At 41.9% G+C, this 10,779-nt stretch overlaps 2 protein-coding genes across 2 annotated transcripts; one reads left to right on the top strand and one right to left on the bottom strand.

Annotated features, from left to right (window-relative positions):
• Window positions 1-4,846: 4,846 nt before the first annotated feature.
• Window positions 4,847-8,916, top strand: LOC135607687 (probable protein phosphatase 2C 23). Its single transcript, XM_065099689.1, has 4 exons — window positions 4,847-6,516; window positions 6,610-6,723; window positions 8,195-8,459; window positions 8,552-8,916. Exons 1-4 carry the CDS (start codon window positions 4,975-4,977, stop codon window positions 8,665-8,667), a joined length of 2,037 nt encoding a protein of 678 aa, XP_064955761.1. The 5' UTR covers window positions 4,847-4,974; the 3' UTR covers window positions 8,668-8,916.
• Window positions 8,917-9,469: 553 nt separating this feature from the next.
• On the bottom strand, window positions 9,470-10,306 carry LOC103976232 (epsin-3-like). Its single transcript, XM_065107781.1, has 4 exons — window positions 10,206-10,306; window positions 9,999-10,124; window positions 9,766-9,927; window positions 9,470-9,671 (listed from the first exon to the last, which is right to left on the bottom strand). The coding sequence occupies exons 1-4, from the start codon at window positions 10,304-10,306 to the stop codon at window positions 9,470-9,472; spliced, it is 591 nt and encodes a 196-aa protein (XP_064963853.1).
• Between the last annotated feature and the right edge of the window lie 473 nt (window positions 10,307-10,779).

The raw sequence follows: 10,779 nt of genomic DNA, 5'->3' as shown, positions 1-10,779 counted from the left end.
GTGCCATTTTTTCGAATAAATCTACAAAAAAAAATATCGTAGAGGTAAATGATTCTTTGATTCACTGTATGAGTAGCTGCATCTCATATCATTTGTCCTTTAATCAGGAAGCCACCCGAGTCTTTGGCTGCTGCATTATATTGGGACTAAAACCGTCTCTCCTTTGGAGAGCTTGCAAAACAAGACTGAGATGAGTCGATGATGCAAACGCAGGCAACAGTAGCTTAAGGCTGTATATGCCTGTCCTCTCTAGCATAAGACCACACTTCCAAGTGACAACTGGAAACCACCACATCCCTCAAGGCGCAGTGGGCAAAGAACCCCTCACGACCTTGTCGAGGGACAGAGATGCAGAGATGGTCAAATGCAATTATAGGCAGCCATAGATGCTCCCCCATCCATCACAACCCACCACTCTTCTTCCGCACGACCACCTTCTCCTTCTCCTCCTCCTCCTCCTCTGTTCCCACGACTGGACTGTTGCAGCATAAAGAGGAGATGAAATGAGGTGGTGGACACAGAATCATGGATCAAGCCACCTGATGTCTTGTGTGCTTACTCAGTGGCCAACCACATGGCTTGCCAGAAGCCCACTGAACTGAAGGTGGCCATCGGAAGAGCTGCATCTAAATTTTTTTTTCCTTTCGATACTGTTCTTCACTCCTCCTGACCTCTGTTTGTGGCATTGATGTGGAGTTCAACTGATTCTAATTCATTAGATTGGGTCTGTGAACAATAGAAATGGAAGAGAAGCAACGACAAACTCTCCAAGGAGATAAATGGGAAAAAATATATGTGAATATAGCATCGATCCAATAGTTTCTGCATAAACAGGTTGTATATTTCAAGAAGATTAGCACAAAAGCTAATCTTCTATCTTGTCAAGTTGGTAAAGAGGGACCTCATCGTGGTTAAGCAATCAATTAAAATTGCGGCTTCGAGAGAGTCGTAGTAATCATACATTTTGAAGCTCATTCATGTAACACATTAGTAATCATCAAGCCCACAAGCAACTTTACATGTCACATTAATTAATATTTAGTCTATTGTGCTCACTGGTGATTGAACTTTTGACCTATTTTGTTTGACGGGACGTATGCCTCCGAGCTGATCTCACCTTGGTCGATGTGAAACATACCTACTTGATAGGATACCCCAACTCACTTGCATTGCCTACTTAACCTGAATCAACCTCCTCATGAAAGAGTGACTTACAATGGAGAAGAAGGCTGTTTGTATGGCTTGCGATTCGGTTTGTGTCACCCTAATGAGATTGGCTATCCCTTCAGAGATTTGTAGCAGACTCGTCATGTTGGCCACTTGGCATGCAGCAATGCCGACAGCTCGATATCAAACACCGGTTGACTTGCATCAGGGGAAGACGGTGGGGACACAAGGAATGAAGGGAAGGAAGAAAGGCGTCGACTTGGATATTGGTTTCGTTGGATTTCGCAGCTTCTTCACACCTTCTTCCAAAAGGTGTCTGGAGAAGCAAGACATTCCTGGGAAGAAGAAACTGGGAGTGACAATGGTTGGTGCTGACTGAGTACGGGAAGGGAGACTGTAACTTGATGTCATCGGCCTTCGTTTCACGCAAATTATGAATGGCTGTAGACCTAACATGTCTACCGGACTGAATCGTTCAAAGGCACCAATGGTTTGCCAAGATTAGCTAACTCATTGTGGAGTGCAAAGGGGGAAGGTGAAGACAATAAATTGTGGGGATAGTGGTTCATGAACTCATTCCACTTGACTCACGAATGATGGCGGATTTGAAGCCCTCCAATGTGCGTTAGCAACCAAGGTGTCTGTGACTTGTCTTTTTGTTGTTCCATTTGAGGTCTTTGGAAGCTCATTTCAGCGTCTATTCTCAGAGGGACATTTGTCAGTCTCGCAAACTCTATTTCTATTATACTGAATGGCAATTCATTGAAGAGCAGCTCTGCTATTGCAATGCATGTGACCAAGTGGCAACCATGATCTGGTTGACCCCGATTTAAGAGTTAGATTTTTGATATCCTTGTAACATGTATGGTGGCACAGTGTATGGCTTAGTACTATCCCATCCCATTTTGGCTTTGATATTTATTATTAGGGATAAATCTGTATAATGGTATTTGATATAATATTTATATCTTTTAGTTTTATTTATATTTTGTATAGTATGTAAAGGGCTCGTAGTATATTTGATAGCCTCATTTTAATTAACTCGTGTGTTTATTTTAGTTCTATAAATATAAATATAGATAAAATTATCTAAAATTAAACTATTTTGGGAGTCTTTTAGTTTGGTAAAATGATACAAACTATCAATTAGTATATCACCTTGGAGCTATATGGGCAGATGGATATTTGAGACAATCGAGGGCTATTTCATTATTTTATTTTACAATCATGTCATGTGGATATTTATGAAGACTTTTACCATAACAGATCATATTAAATTTTATGTTTACTAAAATGGTGACTTGCTGGATTTTGAGTTAAACGTTTCCTCTAATCTATCTTTTTTTTTACAGATCCTTAAGGAACCATAAGATATTTCGATGAGATTAATCCTTTATGAACAAACACATAAGAATATTATATGACTAGACGAAATCAGCTACGTTCAAGACGAAATCAACTATCCTTTGTTAACACTTCATATAAATATCTGTTCATCGGGTAAAAAAAGGCTTCTAATCTCAAAAGATACTCTGTGTTCCTAAAATTGCAGAGGTAATGAAGTAGCGAAAGAACAAGGAAAATCCATCAGTTAAAAAAATGAGCAACGACCAAGGGAAGAAGCTTTCAAACTTCAACTTGCTGTGTTGGCTGAATCTGATGATTCCTGCCACCCAGAAGTTTACATCTTTGACTTGCATGGATAAAGACATTTCTCTCTCTCTCTCTCCAAAGCAAGAAATGGATAAGGCACTCAGGACCTCATCCTGCAAGACTAATACTGAAGCTACATGCAAAGACCGTCCTTTGAAGAGTCTTTTTGAGTCTGCTCCTTTGATTTGTCTTTAAGCAAGTATTTGTCTTTCCTGAATTATTTTGAGGAGTTGTGTTTTCTGTGGTGTAAACCATCAGACATTCGCTCACTTGAAGACAAAAAAAAGTCACATTTTCTGGATGTTTTCAACGTGAATTGCAGAATATTCAAACATGTGTAATGACTATGTAAACAAGTTCAGACAAGGAGAAAATGGCTGCCAGATAGGGATGAAATTAGGCTGCATAGCCATTAATTTTATTTGAAGTCAAGCACTTGAATCCAAATCTGTATCTCAACTAAATTAGATAGACTCAATCATCTAAAAAGAAAAAAAAAGGATCTACTTTCATGAATTATAAAAAGAAAAATTGTTCAATTCATCGACAATTATAAAAAGAAAAAAAAGATCTTTTTTTTTTTCAAAACAATATTTTTAATCCTTTCATATAAGGCATTTTTTTCCCACTCAAGTCTATTTACAAAAACTTTGTTTGCATTACAGACTCAAAATAGTTTATCTATCTGTGACATGCATAATGCAATAGAGGAAGTGTATAAGTGAATATTTGAAGTAATAACAAAAAAAAATTATTTATGGTGGAAAGAGTCATTAAGCACATAAACAAACATCAAAGAGGTTCTGCAAATTGCAATCAGCAGTCAGTCAGACCATCCATTCCACTTCCAACTCCCAACACTAAAAAGGTGTATCCACTTCATTAGTGATGCACTTAACTGTAACACACTTGATGTCTCAGTCCAGAATAAAATTTTCAATCATATTCCAGTAAAATCTTAAGATACTCTTTCTCTTGTGAGAAAAATATCCTATCCTAATCACTCTAAAGTTCAAAAGATGTCTACCAAACATCATATACTAAGCATCCATTGTTGTGAATTCTTTCTCATAATAAATTGAATTCAAAAGACTAAATAGATCGATCCTTCCATATCTCATTTTGATCAGAACCTCGTGTGTCATGCACTGACAACCTTTTACAATTTTAAAGAGGTAAATAGGAATGAAGAATGCTTGCAAAGCCTATTTATCGGATGCTGTAGGATAAGGTAGAATAAAACATTTAAAGCTATGGCTCCGTCTCATCATCTTTCGCCTCTCGTCGCAGTGGTCAAAAGCAGCCATCCTCCACCCACAACCATATGGCCTTCTTTCTCACACAAAGAAAGGGTTAAAGAGGAAGCGCAGGTGTGATGGCTGTCACTGATTCCATGCCACCACACCCTGGTGCATCATTTATGCTCTTACACCGGCAAACTGCACCCCCATCCTCCATCCCTTCAGCTACAACCCGCACGGAATCTTGAATTCCACATTGAAAGCTCCATCAGAAAACATAGGATCCTTGAGGCCATCACTTCCTCTCATTCATATGTCTCCCTGGTAAATGTCACTTCGTCTTCCACCATGTAAAACAGGGAGAGACGAACCGCCAAAAGCTTCAGGGGTGAAAAGCCCTCGCTCGTAAGATCTACTGGACGGCGACGTCAACCCTGAAATCGATGCCCAGTACGTGTCGGTTTTTGGTTGGCTATAGGCCGTGGACCGTGGTGGGGGTGTGCAGCTTGGCACGGGAGAAATGAATGCGACCGGTGTCCCTGACACCGGCGACCGCCACGCGTCGGTCGTTTGACTTGCCCTCTACGCCTCTTTTTACTACCCCGTCTCGTCCATATTTATTCCGTAACCGGAAACTTCGGCTCTGGGAAACAACACCTGAAGTCAACTCCTCCACGATTTTTTTCCCCGCACATTTCAAAGGCCCCTCTCGCCCACAAGTCAACTCTCTGTCTCTCTCTCTCTTCAAGCCTCTCTTCTCTTCCCCCCCCCCCCCCCCCCACCTAATTTTTCTTCGCTCACTCACCACCACCAAAAGTTGCTGCACTGATCTACCCGTTTTGGCCCTCTCCCTTTACCTCTTCTTCTTCTTCTTCTTCCTCCGGCTCGAATTCTCTTCTTTATCTCTCTTGTGATGGGGAACGGGTACGCGAGGTTGACCCGCTGCTTCTGCTGCGGCGGATTCCCGCGCCACCGCGGCCGCCACGTCGCCGCGGCTGTCACCTCGGAATTCTACGATGAGGGCCTCGGTCACTCCTTCTGCTACGTCCGGCCCGACTCCTGCGGCGGCGGTCTCACGTCCTCCGCCGCCGCCGCCGCAGCTGTAGCTTCCTCGAAGGTCCACCACTCGGAGGAGACGACCACGTTCCGCGCCATCTCTGGCGCATCCGTGAGCGCCAATCCGTCCACGCCGCTCTCCACCGTGCCCCACCTCGTCGACTGCGCCGGCGAGGGCGCGGTCCCCACCTCGGCGGCGTTTGAGAGCTCCACTTCTTTCTCCTCCGTCGCGCTCCAGCCCGTCCCCCGCTTCTCCGGGCCCCTTTCCGGTCCGATCGCCGCTGGCGCCGATCGGGGGTTCATGTCGGGCCCTATCGAGCGCGGGTTCATGTCCGGGCCGCTCGACCACCGCGCCGCCCTGTTCTCTGGTCCCCTCGAGAAGCCCCCTTCCCTTACCGGCCAGCTGCTCCGTAGCCTGTCCCATGGCCTCCCCACGCCCCGTCGTGCTGCCGCTGCCGCCTCACTCCTCCGCGGCCTCACCAAAGCCATTACCCGCACCATCTACGCCACCGCCCCGGGGCGCGGATCCACCAAGGTACCGAAAGTTCCCGACTTGGCCGACGCGAGTTCCAGAAATCTCAGTAACAGCAGCGGCAGGAACAGCGTGGAGGGTGGGAAGTGGTCGGATTCGTCTGACTCCCGGAACGGCAGTCTTCAATGGGCGCAAGGGAAAGCAGGGGAGGATCGAATCCATGTCGTCGTCTCGGAGGAGCACGGTTGGGTCTTCGTAGGCATCTACGACGGCTTCAATGGCCCTGATGCCACTGATTACCTCCTCTCAAATCTGTACTTCGCCGTGCACCAAGAACTCAAGGGACTTCTCTGGCATGATAAAGAAGATTCCCTTTCCGGGCCTATCCATGATCCGCTTGCCCGTGTGTACATCGAGGAATTTGGATGCTGCGAAGAAGACAAGCAGAGCTCTACTAAAAGGAAGAAGTTGCAGGAGAGATCAAATTGCGAGCGGGAGGGTGAAAGATTGGATCTTGACTGTGTGTTTAAGGAGCAATCGAGCCAGTTGTGCTCATCCGGTGAAGTCAATCACTCTCAAGTACTGAAGGCTCTCTCTCAAGCTCTGAGGAAGACCGAGGAAAATTATTTAGATATTGCGGATAAGATGATATCTGAGAACCCTGAGCTTGCACTGATGGGATCGTGTGTTTTAGTGATGCTGTTGAAGGGGGATGATGTGTATTTAATGAACGTCGGGGACAGCCGTGCGATTTTAGCACAGAAGGCAGAGTCAGATTCTTGGAGTTCAATCAGGAAGCCGAAGCTGGATCTTCACAAAATCAATGAAGAGATTGTGAGTGATATTGAAGTTTTCGATGGATTAAAATGCTTCCCAAATTTAGAGGCCACACAGCTGACTTTGGATCATAGCACTTCTGTTGAAGAGGTAGTAATTTGATTTGGTATTCATACATTTCCTTTTCTATTCTTGGAGAAATTTATATGTAAACTTTAGAACTAAATTGCTTATGAATTCCAGGAAGTTTGTAGAATAAAAAGCGAACACCCTGATGATTCGTTGGCCATTTCAAACAATCGTGTGAAAGGATCATTGAAGGTCACAAGAGCTTTTGGTGCTGGCTTCTTGAAGCAGGTTTGATTGTTGTCATCTTAATACACTTAATGCTTTATCGTGTGAGCTTGTAGTTCTGGTGGCACTTGAACTGGCATTTATTATGGCATCTCTAAGATCAACCATCGGGTGTTTATATAGTAGAGAGTCATGCTTGCTGATATTTGATATGTGGTTATATCATTAATAATAATATGGATTTCGCAATGATATCATTGCTAAGAATGTGAGATCGAAATCCTTTTGTAGGTCCATGCATAGAAATGCCTTGTGCCACTTGGAGTTGCTGACTTTGAGATGATTTCATGTGTTACTCACCTTGGGACAGAAATATGGTTTAGTAACAGAAGATAAGGTTTCATCCCTAGAAAAAGTGATTTTGAAAGCTATCTATCTCTTGGTCAATGTCAATTAATGGGCATTGTGCCACTTGAAGCTGCTGATGTTGAGATTTTATCATCTTGTTCTCGTCTTGGCAGAGAACATGATAGCTTTTTATGCAAGTCAATTTTGTTGGTATTCATAATTAATACAAGAAATGTAAATAGGTTTAAATGATTACTTGTGGAAGAGAGAACATGATTTTTCTTCTCAATTGTTTTTTTTTCCAAAAGCAAAAACTAAACTTTACTAAATATAACTGAAAAGCACACAACCATTCGCATCACCATGAACCAAAACATCAAGTTCCGAAGGCCAGCTTGTGCTCCAAAAATTACATGAGCCATCCGATCCAAAAATTACATGAGCCATCCGATTTTTTTTTTCAACTACATGAACCAAAACATGTAGTTTTTTTTTTCTTCTCAGTTGTTGCCATCGGCAATTTGAGCCATCCGATTTGTCTCCAAAGACCTAAATCAATCAAATAAATCTGACGCAAGCTGATTTAGGCAAGAGGTGGATCTTTGGTACAGCACTTGGATCCAAAGTAGCTTAAGCTTAATGATAAGAATCCATTAGTGTGGGCCTAATCTGGAGAAAGAGTTGACAAGAATGTATTTAAGCATATGATACAATTAGGTATCAGAATGGTTGCCTTGTGAATGTTTATATGCTAGCTGATATCATTAGAATGTAAGTTCGGATTAGCGCCTTCTGAAATGAACAGGTGAACTTAATTGGCTTACTGAGTAGCTGGTCAAAAATTCACCTTCTGACAAATTTTAGGAGATTCGTTATGAAACCACAGATTGTGTCAAAATATAGAGATTCATCAATTTAGTAGACATGCTGGTTTGGAATGAACAAAAAGAGAAAAACATATTCTGGCCTTCCGGACTAGTATAAGATGAACTTCTCTTTAAGCAATCAATTGATCAACAGATTATGTCATGACATCGGCACTCTTTAGTAGATCATAAACACTGAAATCTTCTAAGATAATATCAGTCTTTTATTTTTCATCCAGTGAGTACATACTAATTTTGCTTGCTAATTCTGTGACTATGAACTGGGACGACTATGTTAATATTCTCATTACTTTCTGCAGCCCAAATGGAACAACGCATTGCTGGAGATGTTCAGAATTGATTACATTGGAACCTCTCCGTACCTCACGTGCAATCCGTTCCTCTACCATCATAAGCTTGGTCCCAAGGACAAATTTTTGATACTATCATCTGATGGACTTTATCAGTATTTCACTAACGAAGAAGCGGTTGCTCAAATTGAAATGTTTATTGAAACAACACCTGAAGGAGATCCTGCTCAACACCTTGTTGAAGAAGTCATTTTTCGTGCTGCGAAGAAAGCAGGTAAAGGATTTTCAAAATAATACAAACAACAATGGGTTTTAATGTGGAAGTTGCTGTATCGACCGATCAAGGTTTCTGTGCTTCTATTGCAGGTATGGACTTCCACGAATTGCTCGAAATTCCACAAGGTGACCGACGACAGTATCATGATGATGTTTCCATCATCGTCATATCTTTGGAAGGACAAATATGGAGATCTTGTCTGTAAATAGAGGTACAGACAACGAAAAGAAGTTATAGAGGACCACAGAGACGCAAAGAGCTTCTCTGTTTTTTCGAAGTAAGACTTTGTGCCATTCTGGTTAAGCTTTGGTGGAGACTCTGTAATCATGTATAGGCCATATTTTGGGAATGTAAAGGCGAACAATCTGAATCAAGTTGATTCAACTGGTAAATGAAAATTGTCATATGCTATTAGAGTTGTGTGACAGAGTTCTATCACACTTTTTGTCTTTTATCACACCCTCTTCTTTCTACTGAGTGATCTCCTATTCTTGCCCTACTGTTAGCAGAGCTTGTTGTCACTGATTCCTATCAATACAAAGCAGCTTGGAAGTGCCTATGTGCTGAGTGAAGATTCATAATTTTAGTGGATTTTTTGTCTTTGATCATATATGTTCCCTCCTCATCAGCAATCCCTTGATGAACATATGAACAGTGCATTGCAATCCATAAGTCTAACGACTTTAATGCAGACTCTTAAATTTAAAAACTGAAAAATAATTACTCCTAAATATTAGATAAAAATACAATATTAATAAAGAGTAAGAAAGATAGACGAGCGAAAAAAGAGACATAATAATAATTTTTTTAAAATTTAAATTATTCTACTCTCTCGATAATCTTACAACAACAATAATTCATGTATTTATTTTGGTTTTAAATCACCGACTTCATTGAGTTGGTTTCTAAACAAAGGCTAAATCTCACACTCCCAAATGCTGGGAAGGAGTTGGGGCGCAGAACTTTCTTGCCACTGTCGCATGTACTCTCACTCAAAGCAACCATTCCTAATCCTCTTTTGGGTGCTTCACTTCTGAGGCCTCTTCAGCCCTGCCGGGGAGTGGACAATCGGAACTGGAGTTACCAAAGCCTTGAATCCTCCGAGTAGTCTGTCGGAGCCGGTCGCGCTCTTCTTTCTGGAATGGTCCCTTCTCCATCAGCTGCAGCACCCTCTCTGATTTCTTCTTCATCATCGACCCCCAATTATGCCTGCACAACACAACCCACCATGAGCAGAGCTAAACATGGCAACACAGTACACGATACATAACACCATCAGAATCTTATAGTTCGGCGTGCTCACCCCATTTCATCATAGCAATGGAAGTTGCACATCTTCTGTATCACTTCCTTATCGCTCTCTAACTCATCTGCAAAGCTCAGTGGCCCATGCGTCAGAAGGTATTCCAGCAGTATCAGAGCCTTGTAGCCTTTCTTCCATTGCTTCTCATTAAATTTCTCGAACCTGTTGTCCACGCTACATCTTTTGAGAGCTCCTCAGGCGGAACAAGATTAGAGGCCGAGGCGAAGGCAAACCTGTCGTGCAGAACGTCCACGACTCTGAAGAAATCATCGATGTCGAAAGTAGCTTCTGAAATGTCATGCAGCGTCCCCGTGTCCTGCGGCGGCCATGGCTTGCTTCTCGTTGCTTCTTTGGCCAGCCTGCATGACCGCGTGGAATTATCGGCTCGGGAAGCAATGATCTATCTATACCGACGCTGTTGGAACCAAAGAGACACTTACAGTTCTGCATGAGTGACATTGGTGAGGAGTATTCTTGCGGCCCAGATTTTTGATTTGAGGAAGCTCTGCTTCTTGACCTCACCGGAGGAAAGAGTCGCCATGACCGAGATGATGGATGGTGGCTTTTGTATAGGGAGAACGGCGAGGAAGCTTAAATCAATTTTTCTCGATAATTCAAATAAATCAGTTTATTTGAAGGAGGATAAGAATGCGCTTAACTTAATTTATCCGATTTAGATTTTGACTACCTATAGTGAGTTTTCTTTTTGGGATTAAAATAATATGTTTACCGCTTTTACCCTTTATAAAAAATATGAATAAAAATAATATAATTATTATACCAATATGTATTAAAATTATAATTTATTGGAAAAGCAATAAAAGGATAAGTCGACGCCAACGAAAAATAGGCAATAATAAGCTATATTATTTTTTCCAAATAAAAATAAATAAAAGTTGGCTTACATATTATGTTGGATAACAAATTTAATTGAAAGATACAATGTCCTAACTCAAATTTGTAGAATTATCAATCAACCCATCTATATTTGCTCCATTATAACTCGAGGTCTCG

The sequence above is a fragment of the Musa acuminata genome, chromosome BXJ1-2 (genome assembly GCF_036884655.1).
Source record: "Musa acuminata AAA Group cultivar baxijiao chromosome BXJ1-2, Cavendish_Baxijiao_AAA, whole genome shotgun sequence".
Classification (NCBI taxonomy): domain Eukaryota; kingdom Viridiplantae; phylum Streptophyta; class Magnoliopsida; order Zingiberales; family Musaceae; genus Musa; species Musa acuminata.
The sequence above is the reverse complement of the archived record's forward strand: the minus strand, read 5'-3'. Positions and strand labels throughout refer to the sequence as shown.

What these genes read in the sequence shown, in the direction of transcription:
- LOC103976232 (XM_065107781.1), bottom strand. Translation starts at nt 10,306, where the DNA reads ATGGCGACTCTTTCCTCCGGTGAGGTCAAGAAGCAGAGCTTCCTCAAA. An exon ending in GTGGACGTTCTGCACGACAG is followed by an intron (nt 9,928 to 9,998) that starts GTTTGCCTTCGC and finishes CGTGGACAACAG; the next exon opens with GTTCGAGAAATTTAATGAGA. An exon ending in CATTGCTATGATGAAATGGG is followed by an intron (nt 9,672 to 9,765) that starts GTGAGCACGCCG and finishes TGTGTTGTGCAG; the next exon opens with GCATAATTGGGGGTCGATGA.
- LOC135607687 (XM_065099689.1), top strand. Translation starts at nt 4,975, where the DNA reads ATGGGGAACGGGTACGCGAGGTTGACCCGCTGCTTCTGCTGCGGCGGA. An exon ending in GTGCTGGCTTCTTGAAGCAG is followed by an intron (nt 6,724 to 8,194) that starts GTTTGATTGTTG and finishes TACTTTCTGCAG; the next exon opens with CCCAAATGGAACAACGCATT. An exon ending in TCGTGCTGCGAAGAAAGCAG is followed by an intron (nt 8,460 to 8,551) that starts GTAAAGGATTTT and finishes CTTCTATTGCAG; the next exon opens with GTATGGACTTCCACGAATTG.